A 25,406-nucleotide genomic window follows, 5' to 3' on the forward strand; every position below is an offset into this window, starting at 1 on the left:
CTGAAAACGCTCCTGTGGTGAGGGTGATGTGTGCCACTCACTCCACTTCCCTGATTCCCCTAGAACCTGGTCTTTCCATCACTGCCCAGTGCAAAGTCTAGCTCTTTTTGATGCAAACTAAACAGGTAAAAGGTAATAAAAGCTGGTAAGAAAATGAAGCGGTTGGACGCCTCCAACAGGGCTGGTGGGAATGTAAAATGGTGTACCTGCTTTGTAAAACAATCTCACTTTGTAAACCTTTGTAAAGCAATCCCACTCCTATGTATATACCCAAGAAAAATGAAGCTATGTCCACATAAAAATGTGTACAGAACTGTTACCAGCAGCACTGTGAAGCCAGAAGTGGAAATCAAATGCCCACCAACTAATGAGTAAATAAACAAAATATGTATATCCATACAAGAGAATACTATTCTACAGTTAAAAATGAATGGAATACTGATACAAGCTATACCATGGATGAGCCCTGAAAGCATGATGCTGAGAGCAAAACCCAGCCACAGAAGACTATACATATTATATGATTACATTTATGTAAAAGGTCCAGGCAAACTATATATAGTCAGGAAGTAGATCAGTGGTTGCCTAAGGCTGGGGAGAGACTGCTAGTCTGGGGTTTTCTGCTGGAGGGATGAAAATACTTTAAAACTTATTATAGTGATGGCTACAACTATGTAAATACACCAAAACTCAATGAACTGTACAACTAAATGGGTGAACTGTACACTATATGAACTATATCTTAATAAAACCATTGTTTTTTAAATAAGCAATTACTAAGAAGTAAAACAAAACCCAAAACAAGTACACATGTATATACTATTGGACTTGCTAAGTATTCACACTACGGATATGCTCACTAGATGTGCAAAATGATGTATGCATAAAAAATATTTTTGCAAGACTGTTTTCAGTAATGAAAAGTTGAGAGGGAACATAAATGTCCGTTAGTATGTAGTTCAAAGAAGCCATGAATGATCTTTATCCAGATAATGAAACACTAGGTAGCTGTTAAAATGAGGAAGTCACCTTGTCTAATATATATCCCAAAGAGGGTGTAGGGGGACGGGAGACACAATTCTTTATTTGCGGTGGACTTTCATTTTGATGACCCCATGGACCACACCTCCCAGTATACTTATACACCCTTCTGTAGTCCCCTACCACACTGATTCTGGGATTTGGGCATGTAACTAGATTTGGGCAATAAGGCATCAGTAAATATAATCCAAGTGGTGGCTTGATAAGAGCTTCCATGCTGGGATTTGGTCTCTTGAATCACCTTTCTTTATTTTTTGGCTTAACAGAAATGTATTGTCTCATAGTTCCAGAGACTTGAAGTCCACAATCAACGATCAAGGTGCTGACAGGGCTGGTTCCTTCTGAGGGCTGTGAGAATCTATTCCACCTGCTTTCCTAGCTTGAAACACTTGCTACAGCCTGATTTCTGTGCTCTGAGAAAGAGAGGCCAACAGCCCCCAGCTGTTCCAGCTGAAGCACCAGAAAGGGGAGTGAAGAAGCAGCCTTGGATATTCTAGCGTCTGCAGATACCACGCGAAGCAGACATGAGCCACTCCTGCTGAGCCCTGCCTATTTCAGATTTATGAGCTAATAAATGATTATTCCTATGTCAAGTTTTTAAAAAAATAGCTAATTTAAACATGTGTCCACATAAAGCTGATAAATACTGTTGAGAATCTTGGGCTTTACTGTAAATTTTACTTAAAATTTACATTCTGAAGTATTTATGTGCTTTAACAACCTCAGGTGTGAGGAAACCCAAATCTCCCCCTTCTGGTCACTATACCACAATTATTTTGCCATCACTCAATTGCTTTTCAAGGTTAGAAAGTTTTAACTTGCATTCCTGCCAGTGGTAATCTCTCTGTCTTGGAGGGTCAGGACCTAACTTTTTACAAGTCTCTTTGATGTCTGGCTCAATACAAAGACTGAATCAGAGTACTGAATCTCAATACTGAGATTCTCATCCATGCTTCTGCGTTCAGTCTGCTGTGATACGGTATTTTGGTTGAGTACATGAAGAGAATCTGGCCTCACGTAGACATGTATTTGGGAAATCCTTTTCAAATAATAACGAATATTCGTCTTCGATACTACATCAAAGGAATGGCAGATCTTCTAAAAGTTCATGTATTTCATGGCACAATACACACAAAAAAACCCACAAGTGATAATACTATTGGCTCATTAAAAGTCTAAGTACTGAGAAGCTATCAAGCTGACAGCGGTGGATATGAGTTTTCCAAAACTCTAATTTTTGCTTGAAATCTCAAATTTTACCACTAGTGAAGAAACAGATCAGCTGTTTTCCTTGAAGTGAGTCTTACTTAATTCTTTGTAAGGAAAACGTCTGTCAAATACCCAAGTGAGGAATACAGCTTCCACTGTCATACCTTTAATTCAGGCACATGCACCAGCAGCTTTACTCACCACTGTAAACGTCAATGCAGTGCAAGAGGCAGATAACCTCTCAGGGTTCCTACAAAATCAGTTTTGCCCTAATGGATCCACAGGAAGCATCTGAGGGCAGGCACCCTGAGCCCAGGGTCTGCGGGCACACTTTGGGAATGTTGCTCTAACAGATGGTTAGCCAATCTTTCCTGTGTCATAAGTAAGTTTTAAAACTGTAGAAAACTTAGCACATTTACTTACGGGCACTGGAGAAACTCTTTTTCTCCTTACTCCTGGAGATTCAGATTTCACTGTGCGACCTGAGGGGGAGCTGCCAGGGGAAGGGCTGCGTCGGCCTTTGGGAGCTGAGGAAGCAGCGCTCGTTGGGCCCTCTCCTTGAGACTCGGCTGCCAAGTTATTAATTTCAGATCCATCTCCTTTAATAGGGATTGGCTTTACCACCTAAATTAAAATGCCAGTATTTTATTACTTAAAAAATAAAACAAGAAGTAAACATGAACATAAGATCAAGACAAGAACTCAGTTTTTAAAATTATGCAATATTATACAAATACAACAGAAAATATATCAACTTTTCTTTATTAGTTTAAGCTGTAAGTGTAAGGCTATTTTTAACCACACAGATTTCAGTCATTTACGCTTCATCAATTGAATGTTGATACTTACATAATGCATTTTAAAATGTTGTCATACATGAATTTTAAGAGATTTAGAATTAAGATCCTTAGATCCTACCTTAGAGATAAAACATCAAAATAAAACTGGAAAAATCGCTTTTCTAAGTACAGTATAAATCGCTAATTAAAGGATTTTCGAGACACAGACATTAGAGGGCAGTGTTGCTTTAAGCATTACCTCTCCCACTCAACCAGAGGGATTACTCCTTAGAACAGTTTAAGTTGCTTAATGAGCACAGCGTTAGCTACATTTTGTTCAAGTGTCTAGAAAATGTCAAAGCAAATAAAACTGCCCGGCATTTAAAATGAAGGGGAAAAAAAAAGCTTATAAGAGGATCTATTTATGCTTAATTTCCCACTTCCTCCTATGCTTTCTTCCTTCCAGCAGGTAACTCACCACGGGACCTCTCCTGTTTCTCCGTTCCAGCCATTCATGCTTCCAGGCTGGCATACAGGTGGCCTTCAGTTTCTCCCTGATCATTCGTTCTTCTGGGCGATCGTCCATCTTGTGCAGTCCCTTGAGAGTTTCTTTATTCTCCATCTCACGACTAAAAACAGAAGGAAAAATAAGGAGAATGAGATTTATATATGAAAAATAATTTTCAAGAACAATATGGCTTTACTTCATACTTTCAATGGACTTGCAACTACAAAGATAACTGCTAAAATCCCCGAATGACTTAAGCAAGATATGAAAATATCATTATGAATCATACTATGTTGTTGAATTTACACTGTAACATGGAGAGTGTTAAATGCTGCCTGATAACACTAGTTTAATAATGTCTTTAAAAAGTAAGGTTCTATTTAGAAGGTGCAGGCTTACTAATAATACTAGTGCAGACCTTCCTTTGTTTCTAGGTAGTTAATAAAAAGCATCTCAAGACATTAAGCACTGCATTAACAAATACATTCATGAAAATTGCACTGTTTCTAATTATACCATTTTAACATACTCAAGTATATGACAGACAAATATTTAGAAGAGCTAATTATTACTATTTATCCCAGGAATTCCAATAACTTAAGTCAGTATAGGTAAAATCTGGAAAATATGCTCATTTGCAGAAATAAGTTAAACATTTAATAATCTAGGTGAAACCTAACCACATCTTCTAATCCACAGTATTTTTTTCAAAGTCTCAATAATTAAACTTGTTTTCTCAGAAAATGATATTGTACTTGGGGTATTCCATATGTAAATAGTAAAAAATTACCTGGTAGAAACATTTTGACCTTTACACGATAATGTATTGTGGAGTTATAATAAAATATCCAGGAAGCTGGTAACTTTTGAGAACTAACTTTACAAAACCGAATAGGTAAAACACCCACTAGCTTCAAAATACACTCATATCCACACACGGATATATGAAACACACAATATATATAGGCATGGATTTTAAAACCTGGTTTTATAAGGGAAGAGTTAAAGCAACTGCATCCTGGGAGAAGCAACAATTTAAAAAATACTGAGTTAACTTCAGTAACTATTTTGGAAATTCTGTAAAGCTATAGAACAGTTTTTTGTTTTTGTTTTTTTAATTACACTGATAGGAAAAGGAAATACCAGAGATGATAACTGCAAGCTTACCAAAAAGTCAAATTCAAACTCTTGTAGGAATATTCCAGCTAATCATTACTATAAAGCAGCAGTGTTTGCAAAGCAGCAGCAAACAACAATAAAAAACCCAACAATAGCAGTAACAGCCCCACCCAACCCCCCAAACCTACTTAAAACAGGCACTAGAAAGGAAATAAGAGTCAACTGGTTTACTTAAGCATCAATACTATGGAGGGAGTGGAAACCAGGGTGTTAAATACCTCTGAAACTGGCCTAGATATTTTTACTAATGCAAAGAATACATAACATTTGAAACTTGCAGAGGGGCATTAGGACACACCACATAGTAAAATATCTCCATTACTCAGGTATAAAAACTGTCACAAAGAGAGGCAATATGGGAGGGAGGGCACTGATTTCCTTTAAGTATGTGACTGCTTTCCCTGCTCTGAATATATCGTAAATGTTAGAGGTGAGTCAGAGGAAGAGGGAGGGATGTAAGGGGAAGGAAGGGAGGGAGGAAAAGGAATGGAAAAAGAAGGGGATAGGGACGGAAGGGGGGAGAGGGGAAAAGGGAGAGAGAAAATGTTTTCTCAAAAATTCATCCTGCTCAGTTGATCCTTACCCAGGGAAACTCAAATTTACAGGCAATCAAATTCAAGGGCTGAGAGCACACTAAAAATTCACTTACAACTCTCTGGTATGAAAAGCACTTTCCACCCAGTAACAATGTTGCAAGGTATGGCTTAAAGATTCTCAGGCTAGTACTCAAAATAGAAGTCACATTGTAGAACTGCAGCGCATTTTTACGCCAGAAGTTCCTGCAACCGGGAAAAGTGCCCTCCTTCCCCTTGTCCTAGAGCTCTCCTCCTCAAATTTGTTTCATGAGTATCTCTTCTCAATTCTGTATTTTCAGTATCTTTTTCCTAGTACCCACTCAAACACACAGAGAACTCTCCTTAACTAAACAAATCTTCCTCAATGACGTGGTTTCCTTCAAGTGGGTATGATTTTCCTCTTTCCTTTCCACTTGTTTGAAAATACTATAATCTTTCAAACCAATTTCTTATTCCTATCCTGTATTATTTATATTTAATAATATTAAATATAAATATTTAAACATACCAGTAGCTCAACTTTTGCACGTATCTAAGATTATTCCTTTAGAATAAATGCCCTGAAATGGAATTGTTGGGTCCAAATGTACACAAATTAAGACTTCGGTTAATACAAATTATCCTCAAGAACACATACTTTCAGTCACAATGCTCAGGTCAGATTGTCACCTTAGCTGGTCTCAACTAGCAGCAGACTCCTGAGGGGGCTTCTTCACTTTGAAACGTACTCCAACCTCACTTCACAGAGCAGCCAAGGTCACTTCCCCCATTAAAACCCTCTGGTGGTTTCCCCCTGGGCTGAGAGTAAAAATCCAAAATGTTATGGCTTATGAGGCCCTGCATCATCCAGTCTTACCTCAACTGAAGTCACCCAGACCCCCTCTCCCCCCACACTCTATTTCTTTCACTGACTGGCTCCATCTCCTCTGCTCAGGTTTTTTGTACAAGCTGTTTCTTGTCTCCTTTTTACCTCATTAATTTCTACTCACTCAGTGGCTTTTCTTCAACCCCTTACAGACCCTTCCCACTCTCAATTAGGAATCTCTAGTTCCACTCTTCCACAGCTCTGTACTTTTTCTCTGAAGTGTTCACTGCTGTAGGCACTGCCCCTCAAACTGTAAGCTCCGTGAAGGCAGAGGACCAGTGTTTCCATATACCCAACGGCTAATAATGCCTGGCTTACAATAGGTATGAAAACAAATACTAAATGAATGATCATTTGTCAACATCTTTGGCAGTGCTGAGGACCTTCCTAGTTCTAAAATTTAAGGATTACTCATGTTACTTAATCTTTTTACAGTTGTGCATTTAATATAACAGTTCTGCACTTAATATAAGACTCAGTCTGTAATTGAAATGTTATTCTGTGGAACAATTTTTGTTCCTAAATTGATCTCTAAATTTAAACCTGTTTTTTCTAATACCTTCATAAGTAATACTTATATATTCTTAGTTCTAAAATGTGTATTTTTTCATATTAAAAAAATTATCCAGCCTAAGGAAGGCAGCTAGGACCCTCTGTGTGTCCTCTCAGCACTCCAGAGCTTCAGTGCTTCCAAGCCTTCCATGGGGCCACAGGTCCTGGGCCCAGCCACCACCTCCTCCATTAAACTCATATAAACTTTCCACTGTTAGTTCAACTTTCTCATGCCTGTGCCTCACATTTTCAGTTCAGTTCAGTCGCTCAGTTGTATCCAACTCTTTGCGACCCCATGGACTGCAGCATGCCAGGCTTCCCTATCACCAACTCCCTGAGCTTGCTCAAACTCATGTCCATAGAGTTGGTGATGCCATCCAACTATCTCATCCTCTGTCATCCCCTTCTCCTCCTGCCTTCGATCTTTCCCAGCATCAGGGTCTTTTCCAATGAGTCAGTTCTTCGCATAAGGTGGCCAAAGTATTAGAGCTTCAGCTTCAGCATCAGTCCTTCCAATGAATATTCAGGACTGATTTCCTTTAGGGTTGACTGGTTTGACCTCCTGGCTGTCCAAGGGACTCTCAAGAGTCTTCTCTAACACCACAGTTCAAAAGCATCAGTTCTTCAGTGCTCAGATTTCTTCATAATCCAACTCTCACATCCATACATGACTACTGGAAAAACCATAGCCTTGACTAGATGGACCTTTGTTGGCAAAGTTATATCTCTGCATCTTAATATGTTGTCTAGGTTGGTCATAGCTTTTCTTCCAAGGAATAAGCGTCTTTTAATTTCATGGCTGCAATCACCATCTGCAGTGATTTTGGAGCCCAATAAAATAAAGTCTCTCACTGTTTCCATTGTTTCCCCCTCTATCTGCCATGAAATGATGGGACCAGATGCCATGATCTTAGTTTTCTGAATGTTGAGCTTTAGGTCAACTTTTTCACTCTCCTCTTTCACTTTCATCAAAAGGCTCTTTAGTTCTTCGTTTTCTGTCATTAGGGTGGTGTCATCTGCGTATCTGAGGTTATTGATATTTCTCCCGGCAGTCTTGATGAAAGCTTGTGCTTCATCCAGCCCAGTGTTTCTCATTATGTACTCTGCATATAAGTCAAATAAGCAAGATGACAATATACAGCCTTGACGTATTCCTTTCCCGATCTGGAACCAGTCTGTTGTTTCATGTACAGTTCTAACTGTTGCTTCTTGACCGGCATACAGATTCTCAGGAGGCAGGTAAGGTGGTCTGGTATTTCCATCTCTTTCAGAATTTTCCACAGTTTATTGTGATCCACACAGTCAAAGGCTTTGGCATAGTCAATAAAGCAGAACTGGAACTCTCTTGCTTTTTCCATGATCCACCGGATGTTGGCAATTTGATCTCTGGTTCTCTTGCCTTTTCTAAATCCAGTTTCAACATCTGGAAGTTCAGGGTTCACATACTGCTGAAGCCTGGCTTGGACAATTTTGAGCATTACTAGCGTGTGAGATGAGTGCAACTGTGCGGTAGTTTGAGCATTCTTTGGCATTGCCTTTCTTTGGGACTGGAATGAAAACTGACCTTTTCCAGTCCTGTAGCCACTGCTGAGGTTTTCAAATTTGCTGGCATACTGAGGGCAGCACTTTCACAGCATCATCTTTTAGGATTTGAAATAGCTCAACTGGAATTCCATCACCTCCACTAGTTTTGTTTGTAGTGATGCTTCCTAAGGCCCACTTGACTTCACATTAAAGGATGTCCGGCTCTAGGTGAGTGATCACACAATCATAGTTATCTGGGTCATGAAGATCTTTTTTGTACAGTTCTTCTGTGTAATACTGCCACCTCTTCTTAATATCTTTTGCTTCTGTTAAGTCCATACCATTTCTGTCCTTTATTGAGCCCATCTTTGCATGAAATGTTCCCTTGGTATCTCTAATTTTCTTGAAGGAATCTTTAGTCTTTCCCATTCTACTGTTTTCCTCTATTTTACTGCACTGATCACTGAGGAAGGCTTTCTTATCTCTTCTTGCTATTCTTTGGAACTCTGCATTCAAATGGGTATATCTTTCCTTTTCTCTTTTGCTTTTAGCTTCTCTTCTTTTATCAGCTATTTGTAAGGCTTCCTCAGACAACCATTTTGCCTTTCTTTTTCTTGGGGGTGGTCTTGATCCCTGTCTCCTGTACAATGTCACGAACTGTCGTCCATAGTTCTTCAGGCACTCTGTCTACAAGATCTCTTAGCTCAACTTCCTCATGCCTGTGCCTCACATTTAATATCTCTGAAATCTGAATGCCTTTTTAAATAAAACTGCTGTTATAAATGGCAGGGTTTTTAAAATTTCTCCATGGTATACAAAATAATGATACAATTTACAACCAATGGAATCTTAAATTCAATGAAAAATAGAGTAAATTCTATTCCACTTGCCAGCTGGGGCGGGGGGGAATCATACCTACTCAGCTTCATTTATCTCTGAAACAAAAACCAAACTGGGAAGAAAAACAAGTTTTTCTTGCATATTTATTGTTTTGTTATAATCTTCACAGATCAGACATAAACAGGGTTTTTCTTTTTACCAGATATGTGTGCATATATATAGGGCTTCCCTGGTGGCTCAAATGGTAAAGAATCTGCCTGCAATGCAGGAGACCCAGGTTCGATTCCTGGATTGGGAAGAGGCCCTGGAGCAGGGAACGGCAACCCACTCCAGTATTTTTGAGATTCATCATCTTTTATAGTTATAACAGGAAAGTTTTTTTTTTAAACACAAACTAAACAGATTAACATTGCTACAGATTAAGCTTTATCTTCCTTTCATATTTATTTAAAAAACATATTTATTAAAAAAACATTTATTTAAAAAACATTAAAACTTTTTTGAATGAATCTGTAACTGACCTAGAGCTGCAAAAAACCTTTTCCCCTGAGGTTAGGTTTATATAGTTTAGTCTCTTTCTAGACCTACAGAATTAACCTGCTAATATTTAAAAAAACGAGATGCTTCACTTGCCCCTTCTCAATGAAGCCACTCAGTCCTCCATTGATCTGGAGCCAGCCATTGTTGATTAGACGTCATTCTCCCTTCTCTTGTCTTTTGGGAGACGAGTTTTCCTGGTTCTAATACTGTAATATTTCTTCGTATCATATACGAGACCCTCTTCCTGGAACCTCTTACATGCCAGCCACTGGCCTCTTCTCATGGCACTAAAACACCCTTTTCTTAAGCACAAAGATATTTCATGTCTCTCTGCCTTTGAGGATTTATTTCCTGATAGGAATATAGCTTTTGAAATCTCATATGTCTTCAGTAAAGAATTTCCTACCACCATTCTATAGCAGTTAGCCATTCCCTCCCAGGATGCTATTAACAGTATTAATTATCATATAGGATAAACTCTAGTTTTTAAGTACCTACTTCCTTCATCACACTGGGAGCTCCTCCAGGATGGGTTACTACATCTTATTCACTCTTCTATCATCAGTGCCAAATGTCCTGGACAGGCCACAAAGGCACCCGACGTAAGGCCAGAGGGCCTGCCCAGTCATAGCCACCTTCCTTTCCCAGTGGTCTCTGACACCCGGGGCACCATGCTTTACACATCTAAACCCATCTTGCAGTTCACAGTTGGCTGGTGCAGGAACGTGCCCTGATCCAAAGACCCTCTGCACTGGATGGTGCCGTACATCTTAACCAGACCTTCTCTCTATGGGAGTTTGAATACAAGACACCTGGAGAGTATCACTGTGGGAAGAATGGCATCCAAATAGACAAAAATAGCAAAGCAGTAACTAGGAGCAAGGAGACAGAAACAAGGGAGAAGAGAGAGAAATTAGTCAGAAGGAAGAGGTGGTTAGAGACAGGGTGAGGGCAAGGAGCAATGAAAGTAAATATAAGTGTTGCACCTGGCTCCCCAATCCCTGCTGTCAGTCAACTGAAGCCACTTTCGTGTCTCCCCGGGGGGTGAATCACCACATTCTCCAAAGGCCGCATGTATGCGCTGCAGGGGAGGAACTTCCCGGGTCCCTCGCTGTGCACTGAAACCACCCCTAACGATCTCTCTCCCCTGCAACCCCAAAGAGCCGATGAAAACACTAACTCAACACAGAAGACACTCAAACAGGCCCAAATCCCAGTCGATCTGACTCTGAAACCTGTGCTCTTCACTGTCCTGGCAGGTCACTGTCAAATCTGATTCTGTTTTTGTAACAAGTCATCATCAGAAGTCTATGCTGATACTTGCTTGAGGACTCAAGGGGCTTAAACAAGTTTTTTAAATGGTGACTTTCATTATAAGAATTAAAGGAGCACATTAATTGTATAAATTAATGGAGTACTTCACTGTAACAGTAATAATAATTACACTGATATGAAACCTTTCTGGAAATTAATGAGGTTTAACCTTAGTATACATAAAGATTTCCAGAACAGTTTAGATTATGGATAACTTTATTTAGAGAGAATCTCAATTCTATCAGTGTCTGCTGCTGCTAAGTCGCTTCAGTCGTGTCCGACTCTGTGCGACCCCACAGACGGCAGCCCACCAGGCTTCCTTGTCCCTGGGATTCTCCAGGCAAGGACACTGGAGTGGGTTGCCATTTCCTTCTCCACTATCAGTGTCTAGGCAATCTCAAAGAACCCTGGAAAATACACTGAATTATTTGGGACAGGCACAATTCAGAGCCACCCAGTTGATGCCTACCTGTGAAGTTCTCTTAGCAGCAGTAATTCACATACTAAAACCCATAAGCTTTGTTGCCGAAAAGAGAGAGCAAGGAGCCAACTATCTCCCAAAACAAAACCAGACCACTTTGGGATCCTTAAAATATAAGTTGCCAGGTAAAAAGCAAGAGAAGGAGACTTTGGTAAGGACAAGGAAAGTGTGGCGATGCATCAAGGCTGCAAAGACAGAGGCCAACAGCCCCTTACCATGGACAGAGCACTGTGCTAACAGCTCCATGCAAGTCACTTCCGTCAACTCTCATGGGAATGGGACACTCTATCGTTGGCTGCGTCATGGGGCTTGTGGGATCCTAGTTCTTGACCAGGGATCAAACCTGCGCCACCTGCAGCGGAAGCAGAGTCCTAACCACTGGTCTACCACGGAAGTCCCAATGATGAGACTCTTACTATCCCACTGGCAGATTAAAAACAAACCAACCAACCAGGAGGTTACATTATGTGTCCAAGGTAATAAAGTCTGTATGCAAAAAACACAGGATTTAAATTCAGATGTGAATGACTTCCAGGCAAAAGGAAACTTAGTATTTCACAAGTACTTAAAATTTGGAGACCTAGATCTGAGGCCAAAAAAATCTGTATCTTAGTGGTAAAACAACTCTATTTTCCCTTAAGATAATTTCTCCAGAGATATATGGTCAATGGCAACTACTGGCCTTTTCCCTCTTCTGAGCAAGGAGGACTAAATAAAATCATTGGTAAGAGTCACCCTTCCATCTTTATGTAATGCAACATTTATAACATAATACATAAAAGTGGCTCACATTATGAAAACTAGGCCCCATAAGATTTCACTTCAGGTTGTGCTCAGGAGCATTTGGCTCTGAGAACTAAAGAAACAAGTAACTTTTCTTTTTCCCTCAGTGCAGAGTAAATATGCTGACTTTCGTACAATAAAGGACTGTTGATTTCTTGATATAAGCATGTCCACAGTATAATCAGTCTTATAATACACTGAATTTCTACCAGAAATCTTTATCAGGGGACAAAAACTATTTGTAGTATTGTCTGCAAACCTTCCCAGTTAGTCCTTTGAAGGATACAGGCACAGAATTTCATCCTCAAAAAGCTCATGCTCTGGTTAACTCATCAAGGGTGGAATAATATGGGGGTTAAATAACAAAGACAACAAACAGCTAATTATCAACAATGATTCTAATATAAGCAGTTTAATACCACCTTAGTTATTTTGATTGATTCACACTTAAAAATTATTCTGAATTGTCTTATACAATCTATCTGGTATCAAGGATTTGTTTCTAATAAAATATTACCCCATTTGAGTTTTAAGATTGTAATTATTCTCCACCAAAAATCACAGGATTTTGAAAAGTGGGCTTCCCTGGTGGCTCAGATGGTAAAGAATCTGCCTGCAATGTGGGAGACCTGGGTTCAATCCCTGGGTCGGGAAGATCCCCTGGAGGACTGCCTGGCAACCCATTCCAGTATTCTTGCCTGGAAAATTGCCATGGACAGAGGAGCCTGGCGGGTTATAATCCACGGGGTCACAAAGAGTCAGACACAACTGAGCAACTAAGCAACTAAGCACAGCACAGTCTAAGCTGTATGAAATTAACCAAAATTAAACCAAAAACTCACTCTCTAGTTGACCTATGCCAACCTAGACACGCAAAGTGCCAGGTCTTCAAGGGCAGGTCCTTTCCCTGGGCCACACTCTGCTGCCACAAAGCACCCAGAAGAACTGACGCCATGGGCTTGATAAACAATCAATCATCTGGAGTTAGCATAGCTGGTTATCACTTAATAAACAATCAGTGATCTGGAGTTAGCATAGCTGGTTATCACTCCTAATCAATGAAGATCTGGGAAATAACACTGCAGATGTATCCAGCACATGTGATAGACACATACAGCCTGTTTAACCCTTAACTTCTACCACAAATGAGTGCCTCTGGGGTATATAAACATTTCAAAGAGAACAGGAAGAATATTCAAAAGGTTTCCTACTTCTAAATTAGCAATTCATAAAAGACTGATTTAACAATCACTGTATAAATACAGTAAAAGAGAATTTACAAAACGCAGAGCTACTAGGCAATATTAAGCCATTTTTAAAGGTGGCAACTCTATGGAAGTTTTTTTTTGATGAAGTTTATGGAGTAGACTGGGCTCCCCTGTTGGCCCAGATGGAAAAGAATCTGCCTGCAATGTGGGAGACCTGAGTTTTATCCCTGGGTTGGGAAGATTCCCTGGAGAAGGGAATGGGAACCCACTCCAGTATTCTTGCCTGGAGAATTCCATGGACAGAGGAACCTGGTGAGCTATAGCCCATGGGGTCGAAAAGAGTCGGTCATGACTGAGCAACTAACACATACACGGAGTAAACTACATGCCTCAAAGTCTCCCTTTAGAGAAGACAAGAGAATCAAAAAGAAAACTGTATTTTAACTGCACAGCTGTTCTATACTATATGTTTTTAATATGCATGCTAGAAATGTATGAAAATATTTAAAGCAATTAATAAAGTCTACAGAATGAGTAAACTCTACAGAGAAGTAAATTACTCCTGATAATTGTCAGTGTGCTTGTTTTTTTAATGTATATACAATATCAGTAACTAGCAATTAGGACACTATTATGATCAACAGAAGCTTAAGTGAAGAAAGAAAAAAGATTCTAGTTTTGTTTTCTTTCATCAATCATATTTTTAATTTTTCATTTAATTCCGCTCAAGACTATTTAATGATTACAAGAAATCTTTCTTGATCACAAACATTCATAAGAATAGTCAAATGATAAGACTGTCTTGCAGGTTTTATCAAAGTAAAGTAAATCTTATAAAACTGACATATGAGCATTTTGGATGGACTTCAACAGCCTCCAAAGATACTGACACATTTAAGGTAAAACATCAAGGCTAGACTTTCAGGTAGATAAATTTGTGCTGTTGTGCTTCCATAGTGTCCGATTCTTGCAACCCCATGGACTGTAACCCACCATGCTCCTCTGTCCATAGGATTGTCCCAGACAAACACTGGAGTGAACTGCCATTTCCTTCTCCAGGGGATCTTCCCAGATAGTGAATAAATAATATCAAACTAAAGGAGCTATGTTTCTTGTGGCTGAGAACCCAGATAAACAAAGAAAAGGTCCAATGCAAAGTGATTTTCTAAATCATTTAATACCTACCCAGTCCAAGAAAAAAAATAAAGCAGCAATGCAAAAACTTGGTTAAGAGGTTTCCTTGGGGCATCCATGTCTCTCAGAAATGTAGCTAGTGGATTCCATTAAAAGCCACTACATCCAAGTTATTAATGTACCACAAACAAATCAATTTAATCTGTATTACTGATGTCATCACTCAATAATGGAACCAAGATGTTCTATCAAAATCTGGAAAAAATGACCATTCTTCCTTCTAAATGTGCTAATAGATAAGTATAAAAATCATCCAATGTAAGTATGAAACTAATTAGGTATACTTTATCAAGTTGGGGGGATAATACAAGATAATAATCATATGTACTGACAAGTGTGTAGCTGACCAGTAAATGTCAGAAAAATGTCAAACTGCAATAGAAGTTAAAACTCGTTAGAGGAAAAGATAATTCAGATAGCTCAAATATACAGCAAAATTCAAGGGGGAAGTAGCTATGTAGAGAAAATCAAGGATATGCAATGACTATTAAAATGGACAAGAATGTTAAAGAAAAAGGAAGTAAGATGAATAAAGTCAGTAATCAAATTAGGTTAGTAAGGAAATTAAAATCCTAGAAGATTCAGCAATTTGAAAAAAAAAAAAAGCATTATTTTTAAAGAAGCAGTTAAAGAGAAACACCAGAGAAGGCGAGGGCAGGTGTCTTTTCAAGTTAACACCCTTCCTGTGTGGGCAGAAAAGAAAACAAAACCGACTGCAGTGAAACGAACGTGTTGTCAGTTCTGTAATGTCTTAAGATTCAACTTCAATGAAATTCACTGACTTGTCTCAAATTGTGAGCTGAAATTTGACAACGATATTTATGCAGACAAGTGAAAACTGTAAAAACGGTCAGAACTGGACAGAAACGAGTTTTATGATTTTGTAAAATTCATCGTCTCACAAAATATATGAATATCTTAGTGACAGAAGAACAGTGAGTGTGGTTCTGTTACCACGACAGACAAAACAAAATGGACTGGCAAGTTACTAGCTGTCACTGGAGTATTTACTACTTAATATTGTACAGAAATACTTTTTTTTGGTACTCATCAAACTGCTTCTGTAACAAAATTTATAAATACTATAATAGTATTCTATCCACCTTCCCACGGGGTAAGAGTCACACTACTCTTCTCACTCATGAACTCACAAAATCTACAGGCTTAATGCACACTGTTTTTTGAGAGCCAGTGTTTACAGTGGGAGTTAAAGTATGGTTCCATTTCTCATCTGTTCCTCTCCAACAAAAACCCACGAAAGCTTCAAATACTTTGCACTCTGCGAGCTTGTATTCTTTTAATATTCAGTGCTAAAAATTCCACTGTTTATTCCTTCCTTTGTTGTGTCCTTGATAACTGACGAAGAATCTTTAGAAACTGTTTAAAAAAACAAACAAACTGGGATGTGTGTGCATCCTCTTCCTTAATTGTTGAATACAGATCAGTAAGCAAGGAAAAGGATGCTAATTTTTTACAGTATTTTGCTAAATGTGTATTTCCTGTCAAGAATTCCCCTTTCATGCCACTTGACAAGTCTAGGGTTGGGAATGTGTCAAAGCCAACTGATGCATAAACGTAAGTGAGCTTTTAGAGAAGTATATCAGAAATCCCTATATACTACTACCATGGGGCTGCTTTCGGCAAAGCCGTGTCCTCTCCTCCGCCAAGGGCCTGGCACACAATCCGGGGCGCAAGGCAGGCATTCCAGGGGAGAAAGATGGCTGCTCCTTCGCCAATTTGGTTTTCATCAAAAAGGTCCCAAGTTAGCGTTATGGTGAGCTCTTAAATATGTTTCTCTGGAACATTCTCCAATGGGTGTGTGACTACATTTTTACTAAGCCAATTATCTTGAAAGCAATGCGACCACTTCGGTTTGAATATTCTAAAGATCAAATGAACAAAACTAACAGTTGGGAAAGTGGTATGTTACTGCACATTTCCCCTTTTACAGTTGAAGAAAAGTAAAGTTAAAGCTGTAACATGAGCTATTGTTGTTGAGTCGCTAAGTTGGGTCCAACTCTTCTGCGACTCCATGGACAGTAGCCTGCCAGGCTCCTCTGTCCATGGGATTTTCCAGGCAGGAATATTGGAGTTGGGTTGTCATTTCCTTGAATACCTTCTGTATTAATAAAAACCCTTTGGTTGTTTTTAATGTTCCCAGATTAACAGAGAAGACATATAGTGCTGAAGTAGAGCACAAAGCCCTCTTATAGCCTGTGCTAGGAGAATGATCTCTTTCAAACCCCATGGAACAGCCAGTACTGTTTCTATAGTACTTCCTTCTAGCTGGTGGAAAGGCACGTTAACTGGGATGCTCAGAATGAGGAAGAATGACTTCCTGACAAATATCGCTTTTCTTCTCTATGCTTTTAATGCTAGAAAACCATTCTGTTCAATGAATGCTGGCATGCCTACTACGTGTAAGCTCTGAACTAGGCAAAAGGGATACAAAGTGGGATAAAGAAAAAAGACAGGATCTCCATCCCTCTAGGCGTTTAGACTAGCAGAACAGAGAAAACATGCCAGCATTGCTATAATAGGAGTATTTTAACAGATCATAAATAGTTTCAAGGATGGAGTGGATCTCCATCCTTAATTTTTTCTAGCAGAGTCCTGGAAAGACCAGAGGAGGCGATGCCTGAATAGTTTTTAAGGAAAGAAAAGGACTAGCAGGCATGAAGCTGATGAAGGTTAAAAGATTTTCTTGACAAAAGAAACAGCTTTGGTGAAAATAATGTCCGACAGAATACTAAGCAATTTATGATTCTGTTTAGGAAACACTAGATAAAGTTAAACATGTTCATTTAAAGACAAGTTCATCATACTTTTTCAAGAAGAAAAAAAGGTAACACAATATTTCTCATACTAATTTGGCATGAAAGTCCTTATAAGCAAAACACCTTTGACAGAGTAGCGGTCCTTAGAATATACTGTGAGAAATCTGTACAGGATCATCTCTACATCCTTTCTGGCTCAAATTAGTCAATAGGTCTAAGAAGAAAAATACAGACAAGAAATTAATACCAGTTAATACTGTTTCAATGGTGGCTTTTCAAGCTATCATAAAATTCAGCAACTGTCTTCAGTGAAACTAAGCCTCCAAAAATCAAAGGTGATAAGATTATTTGACAGCCAGCCAGAGATGAGTAAACTCACCTGGTATGAACTCATCCGAAGAGCAGTGGATGTCAGACATTCAAATTTGGCCTAGTCTAACCACCAGCAGAGACCAGTGTGTTAGTCACTTAGTTGTATCCAACTCTTTGCATCCCCGTGGACCCCAGATTCCCCTGTCCATTGAATTCTCTAGGCAAGAATACTGGAGTGGGTTGCCATTTCCTACTTCAGGGCATCTTCCTGACCCAGTGATTGAACACAGGTCTCCTGCATTGCAGAGACCAGAGTCTGTCACTAAGATCTGCCCCAGGCCGATTCTATCCACTTTGCATAAGATTTAAGCCTGGAGAGAAGACAAAGATCAGCCAAGAAAAACCCCTGACAAGCCATTTACTTTAAAAATCTCTACATGCCTAGAGGAAAACCCCAGAACTTGAAATAAAAAAAGGGGCCTGGGGAACGCCCTCACTTCTTGCAAACCCCTGGAGCTCTGGTATTGTGGAAGCACTCACATGTCTTCAGCACTGATGACAGTGCTTCCGGCAGTGCCTGGTGGGGAGCAGGTCAGGGGAAAGCAGAGGCAGTGAGACCGGTGTGGCTGGAAGAGGCAGTGCTATCCAGACATTGTCAGTGTTGTTTTTCAGTCGCTCAGATGGGTTCAAATTTTTGCGACCCTATGGACTGCACCACATCAGGCTTCCCTGTCCATCACCAACTCCTGGAGCGTGCTCAAACTCATGTCTATTGAGTCGGTGACACCATTCAACCATCTCGTCTTCTGTCATCCCCTTCTCCTCCTGCCTTCAATCTTTACCAGCGTCAGGGTCTTTTCTAATGAGTCAGCTCTTCGCATGAGGTAGCCAAAGTATTGGAGCTTCAGCTTCATCATCAGTCCTTCCAATGAATATTCAGGACTGATTTCCTTTAGGATGGACTGGTTGGATCTCTCTGCTGTCCAAGGGACTCTTAAGAGTCTTCTTCAACATCACAATTCGAAAGCATCAATTCTTCGACAGCCTTGTTTATGGTCCAACTCTCACATCCATACATGACTACTGGAAAAACTATAGCTTTGACTAGATGGACCTTTGTTGGCAAAGTAATGTCTCTGCTTTTTAATATGCTGTCTAGGTTTGTCAGAGCTTTTCTTCCAAGGAGCAAGCGTCTTTTAATTTCATGGCTGCAGTCACCATCTGCAGTGATTTTGGAGCCCAAGAAAATAAAGTCTCTCACTGTTTACACTGTTTCCCCATCTATTCACCATGAAGTGATGGGACCAGATGCCATGATCTTAGTTTTCTGAATGTTGACTTTTAAGCCAGCTTTTTCACCCTTCATCAGGAGGCTCTTTAGTTCCTCTTCACCTTCTGCCATAAGGGTGGTGTCATCTGCATATCTGAGGTTACTGATATCTCTCCCGGCAATCTTGATTCCAGCTTGTGCTTCATACAGCCTGCCATTTTGCATGATGTACTCTGCATGTAAGTTAAATAAGCAGGGTGGCAATATACAGCCTTGATGTACTCCTTTTTCAATCTGGAACCAGTCCACTGTTCCACATCATCCAGAGATGGCTACAGGGAACTGCCCACATTCGTTCACTAGTACATGCCAGGTCCTGACTGGGGAGTTTAGAAACTATGGGGGTGTCTATTAGGGGGCACAGATGGGGCAACAGCCACCCAAACCAGTAAAATCTCAATGTATACTCAGCAAAATCAAAAGGGCTTCTTATTCAAAGGAGATGACATAACTTGACGTACACGTTCCTAGGATAGGGGAGATGAAGGTGTACCACAAGTGTCATCAAGACATATGACATGGTGATCAGTGATGAGTTCCAGAGCTAGAAGGCCTGGGTTAAAATCCAAGGTCCGACACGGACCAGCTGGATGGCTTTGGCCCACGTTATTTAACCTCTCTGTACCTCAACTTCCTCACCATAAAAATAATAATAATACCTACCATAGGATTAAATACGTTAACAGGTGAAGTGCTCAAAAGCAAGTTCACCCCCCTAATTTCCTTCCAGCAATTTCCTTTTTCTGTAAAATGGAGATAATAGCCAATATTTCTGATGCACTTCCTATGTAGCTTTCACTGTTTCAAACCCTCTGCATATAATTATCATCTCACAGTTTTAAAAAGAACGAACATGGATGAAGCACTTAAAATGATGTCAAGTATATGGTGAGCACACAATAAATAAACTACAACTACCACCATCCTCATTATTTATTACACTGCTGTTCCTTACAGAGCCCCTCGTCCGTAATGGGTACTATGCCAGGGGCTCCATGAAATAGCTCACAAAGCTACAAGGTAAGACACAGTGTCCACACCGTGCACACAAAGAAACTCTGCCGGGAAGATTAAGTAAGTTTGACCAAGAATCCACAGTAAGTGGGAATTCTGAGATTCCAAACCAGGTCTCTCCAGCTTTGAGGCCCTGTGCTTTTCCTTCTGGTCTATGTTACTTCACAGTTTCCCTTAATAATATGTTAGCTGAAAAGCAGATAACAATAGCAAAATAAAACTACTTTTTCTGGTTTCAGGAGGCAACAATGCTGATTAGAGACGTCTGGGATGTGAAGACTGCTAACACGCTACAGTGGCCCATTACCTCTGGGGAGCAAGGAGGACGAGGGTAAGAAGACAAAGGAGGCTCCAGCTGTGTCTAAAGCACACTCATTTCCTTAACACCCAACTGCAGCAAATATGATAAAATATTAGCATTTATTAAATACAGGTAAAGATTTTATGGCTGTTTATTATATTATTCTCTAATATTCTCCCTCTGCATGGCTGAAATATTTCCTTAAAAATAAACATGTGCTACCGAATTATTTTTCTCTACACTGTGGAAGGTTTCATGGAACCAGTGAAAAATAACAGGATTGGGAAGTCCTAACTAGGCCATTAACCAGCTACAGAATCTTAAGTAATCCCCAATCTTTCGGAATTCAAGAATTTAACCAAATCAGATCAGACTACAAGATGATATTTCAGGGACACCCAGAATGAACATGATTCATTTATTAATTGCTGTTGCTGTTTAACCACTATGTTGTATCCAACTCTTTTCGGATCCCATGGACCATAGCCTGCCAGGCTTCTCTGTCCATGGGATTTCCCAGGCAAGAAGACTGGAGCTCCCATTTCCTTGGCCAGGGGATCTTCCCGACCCAGGGATTGAACCCACACGTGTTTGACAGGCAGATTCTTTACCTCCGAACCACCTGGGAAGACGTCGTTCATTAATGCTACAATGTGAATGCTATAGTTTTGCAAGGGAGATATAATATCAAAAAATATATAGCTCAACAGGATCCACAGACTCTGTTAATCCTGGAGAGTACCTTCCAATAGTTTATTTGCATAAAATATTCTTTGTACATCTATAATTCAGTGTCTCCTGGTGTTCTAAAAATGTGACAACAAGTGTGGATCCATAGACTCTGTGCAAACTCAGGCTGGGAATTACTAAACTTTTAGACTCCGTCTCCCTAATCGTCACTACGGTAAAATCAATCCAAGTCTAATTACTAAAAAGGGTGAGTACTATGTACGGTGGACTGTATTAGAGCTCTCTCAGAAAGCTAAAACAACTGTCAGGAGGAAGAGTCAAGAAAGGAGAGCCCACAAAACATGGATTTACACGGATTTTTTTTTAACACTAAAAACATTAAGTTTCCTAGTTTTTTTTTGTTTGTTTTTTAAAGAAAAGAACCACAGCTTTCTCCTCCTTTAAAGAAACATAATCATTCTGCACATTTAAGTACTTCAGTCAAAAAGCTGTGAAGCAGGAGCCAGAAATGAGAAATGAAGCATGGCGGCTTTCTGGCCAAGCCTCAGCTTCAGCTGTGACAGCGTCCCAATCTGAATTCTAACTCCCCCAGTCCAGAGCTCTCTGCAGCCACCAAGCCTGCTCTTCCCATAATGCAGTCAGTGCAATTTATTTACTTCTTATTTTACTTTTAAAATCTACTCTCTTAGATGCAATTTATTCCTTAAAGTGAAAAAAAAAAAAGTGATTCATCTTTGGTGAATTACATTTGATATTTAGGACATAAGCTTGACATATTTGGATTAGACAACTTAAAACATTTTATATGGAATGATATCTTACACTGTAACTTCGGGAGATGGTGAGGGACAGAAAGGCCTGGCGTGTTGCAGTCCATGAGGTCGCAAAGAATCGGACACGACCCGGCAACTGAACAACCACCACCTTACACTATATACTCTTTGTTTTGTTTCTGACCTCAGTATTTTAACACAAAATATGATCCCTCGATGGGCTGTATTATTAATCTGTCTACATCAGCAAGTATAAATCAATTTAGCATACAGTTCACTTCCTTTAAAAAAAATCACTCCCTACTTGCACAGTCCAGTAAACAAGTGGAAAAGCTGGAGACAGCTGATGCCTAGCAATGTATTAAGCCAATACACCACTAACGTGCCAATAAACTTCAAATGATGACCGTATAAATCCCCAAATGAAGTCTTTTACTTCTGATACTGGCGTGTCTGCTTGTGTTCATGTTCTCAACCTTTCACAGATAAGAACTACCAAAAAGCACCACGTGACTTCCTCTGAATCCGGTGTTTGGGATTTGTAACCTCAGGAATCTCCCCAAGTGACCTATGGCCAAGTTGTGATCAGTCTCTGTACTAACATCCCCGAGGAGACTGAGGTCTCCCCAGTAGATCCTGACCAATGTCATATGTGCCTCAACCCCTTTCAATTATTCCTGGGAATAATTCCTATTCACTGAGTGTCCACACACTCACCTTAAAACAAACACAAACCCTTTCAGCTAGAAAATACATTAAAATAATGGGAAGGTTTTGAAACGTGGAAAGTGCTGAATCATGCTTATATTTAGGTTTTGTTTCTGCAATTGGTTTTAGAGGCTCAAACTCCCTGTAAGAAAACTAGCCACCCTAGTTAATCCACTAGAAGATACGATCAAGTGTGAATCTAACTGCTTTATTCACTGTCAAAAATTATTGCAATTAATTACAGCACACAGTTGGAGAAACCAAAGACTCAAACGGAAACAGAACACTCTAGGAATGGAATGCGAGAAGATAAAATCTTCCTTCAATAGGTGGCACTCTTTCCTTAAAAATGTAACAGGCAATTATTAAAATAATCTGCCCACTAATAACTTGAAAGAGAAGGCACATAAATTCTAATATCCTGTCCCAAATACGGTCTGAATCATTATATTCTGTCTATTGCAATAATGTCTTCTCCTTTCAATGGACTGTAGGTGTTCTTAAATATGCTTATTTCTTTTCACTGCAGCAAAAGCTACAATATAGGAGAACCAAAGCATTGTGTTTATTTTAAACTGGCGGGTTTTGATGTAAAATTTAGCCTGATATATGATTCAAAACACATTCTTCCTAACCATTTTCTGATCTTAAAGAACTTCATTATATAGACTGTGTTATTGTTTTTGTTTTAAAACATGACAGTAAGTCTTTCATAAGCATGTATATGAATATTCTTTTTCACTAAAATAACTGACTAAATTATCACTCCAGCTGATACTCCATCTCAAATTTTTAAGTTGAAAAATAGAAACAATGCTGACAACTGATAAAATGTGAGCTTAATCTAGTATACAGAAGAAGCAAAAAATAGTTTGCCTAATTTTCCTTAATTAGAAAAACTTGTTTAGGTGTATCCTGTTCCCATTATTATTTCTCAAATTCTATCTAGAGTCACCCCTCCCTTGAAGAAACTACCCCAGAAGCTGCCTTCAGCTTTCCCCACTGGTCACAGCCCCTCTAACTCAGTGGGCCGGGGGGTGCCTTCCTCTGTCCCAACTCAGCAAACAGCACTCTGCTGTAACGGCTTCTTGCCTGTCTGACTGTGAAATCCCTGGGAGGAGAAATGAGTCTTCACTTTATGTTCCTTGCCCTAGCAGAAAGCTTGGCATATGGCAGATACTCAATAAGTTGTGCTGAATAAAGGAACAGATTGATCTTTCCCCTTGGGCTGTGTTTCACTTCAAGGCAAGGCCTCTGTCTTACTCATCCTCCACTCTAACAATACTGACTCTGCAATGCCTTTTACTTGTGCGTGGCAGGCTATAAGACAGCAACACCTCTCCAAAATGAGTTTCCAGGCCAGAAAGATCTCTAAGATGTAAATAAGCTTCGCTGAGGCCTGGGTGTAAACCAAGTTCCCACCACTAGTCTTAGGGATGCTGCAAGAAAGAGAGAAGAGCTGGGAATACCAGCTGTAGTAAGAAGGACAGATTTCATCTCCAGTGAAACACAGAGATGGTCAGTAAAAGAAGCCAAAAACCAGGAGCCTAGAACATATGTACTTCAGTGGAAAAAAACTTTACATAACTTGAGAACTTGTCTCTGTCTCTAACTTTTTAATGCTTACTGATTTTCCTGTAGTTAACAAGAAGAAAAAGGTTTGAAGAAAACCTCAGAAGAGTTTGTGCCTGGGGGGTAAAAGGCAGAAGTCATGAGACTATACCCTACACTAGGAAGCAACCTGAAAGGAGAAAGGGAACTAGATGAGGAGCTCAATGAATGGGGTGTCTCCAGGGAAGGGACAGCGCTCAAACCCAAATGGAGACTCCTTAAACCAGGATTCTCCTAGTTTGGGCACGGGGAACAGCTGGCAGGATGCATTTTAAACCACTGCGTAACTACAAAAAATAGAGCATCTACTTCTAGAATGTCAATTTTATTCCAACATTTGGGAGAGGGGATGCAGTGGCAGTTTGAGGTAAAAATATGAATACGACTAAAATATAAAATTCAAATGAATTAAGGTAAACTATGAGAGTAGCGACTTGAATCAATTTTGTTCAGTGCTCCAAGCAAGCATTCCCAGAGTGGCAGGCTGTGTACCACGCTCCCAGGCCCTTTCTCTTCAACAGAAGGCTGCCGAAAGAATGTTATAAGCTAAAGCAGCTCTTCTCAACAACCTTCCTGTCACAACTCGACAACCACTATATATATATGGTGAAATTTCAAAAATTTGTTTAGGGGACATAATTTATCAATGGCACAACCACTAGCCACATGTAAGTACATGTAAGTCACTCTCTACCTGAAGCAAAAATAAACTGCATGAGTGCTGAAATATTAGCCATATCGCTACCATTTTCCATCCAAGAAAGTCTATTTGTTATGCAAAATAATAAGCAGCATTTACAAGGATATCTCTAAATATGTCCTAAACTATTTTCTAAAACTCAATCATTTTAAAACTTCGATATTTTATTATTACCAACAGAGTACCCTGGATTACCTCCCCAGAACTAATCACCACACCCATGCCTTCAACATCAAAATCTGACTGGCTATCAATCAGGGACACATGCTGCCCAAGCTAAAATGGGGACCTGGAGAGTATTTCTATGACGTAACTGCGAGTGACAGTTAGGCAGAGGGTGGAGTGAAGCAAGAGCCACCTGCAAGGCTTGGACAGAAAGCAATCTTCAGAACCCTTGGGGCGGGAAGGTCACTTACGTGTTCATGTCGCCCTAAGGGAAGGCCACAAAGTATGAAAAAAAGTGCAACTAGAAACCATGAAGTAGGTTCCAGGATTACTTACAACCATATTTTTGTGAAGACATAATCTCTGTGGGGACAGGGATTTCTGTCTTTTCCATCACTGCTATATTCCTAGCGTAGCCAATTCTTAAAAAACT

At 39.7% G+C, this 25,406-nt stretch overlaps 1 protein-coding gene across 1 annotated transcript in view; it reads right to left on the reverse strand.

Annotated features, from left to right (window-relative positions):
• MAP3K1 (mitogen-activated protein kinase kinase kinase 1) overlaps positions 1–25,406 on the reverse strand; it is a 74,902-nt gene that overhangs the window by 26,521 nt on the left and 22,975 nt on the right. Inside the window, exons 2-3 of the mRNA XM_052659041.1 lie at positions 3,508–3,658; positions 2,674–2,874 (exon numbers count right to left, since the gene is read on the reverse strand). Of these exons, the coding sequence (XP_052515001.1) occupies positions 2,674–2,874; positions 3,508–3,658 (352 nt within the window). The remainder of the gene's footprint in view (positions 1–2,673; positions 2,875–3,507; positions 3,659–25,406) is intronic.

The sequence above is a fragment of the Budorcas taxicolor genome, chromosome 20 (assembly GCF_023091745.1).
Source record: "Budorcas taxicolor isolate Tak-1 chromosome 20, Takin1.1, whole genome shotgun sequence".
In the NCBI taxonomy this organism is placed as follows: domain Eukaryota; kingdom Metazoa; phylum Chordata; class Mammalia; order Artiodactyla; family Bovidae; genus Budorcas; species Budorcas taxicolor.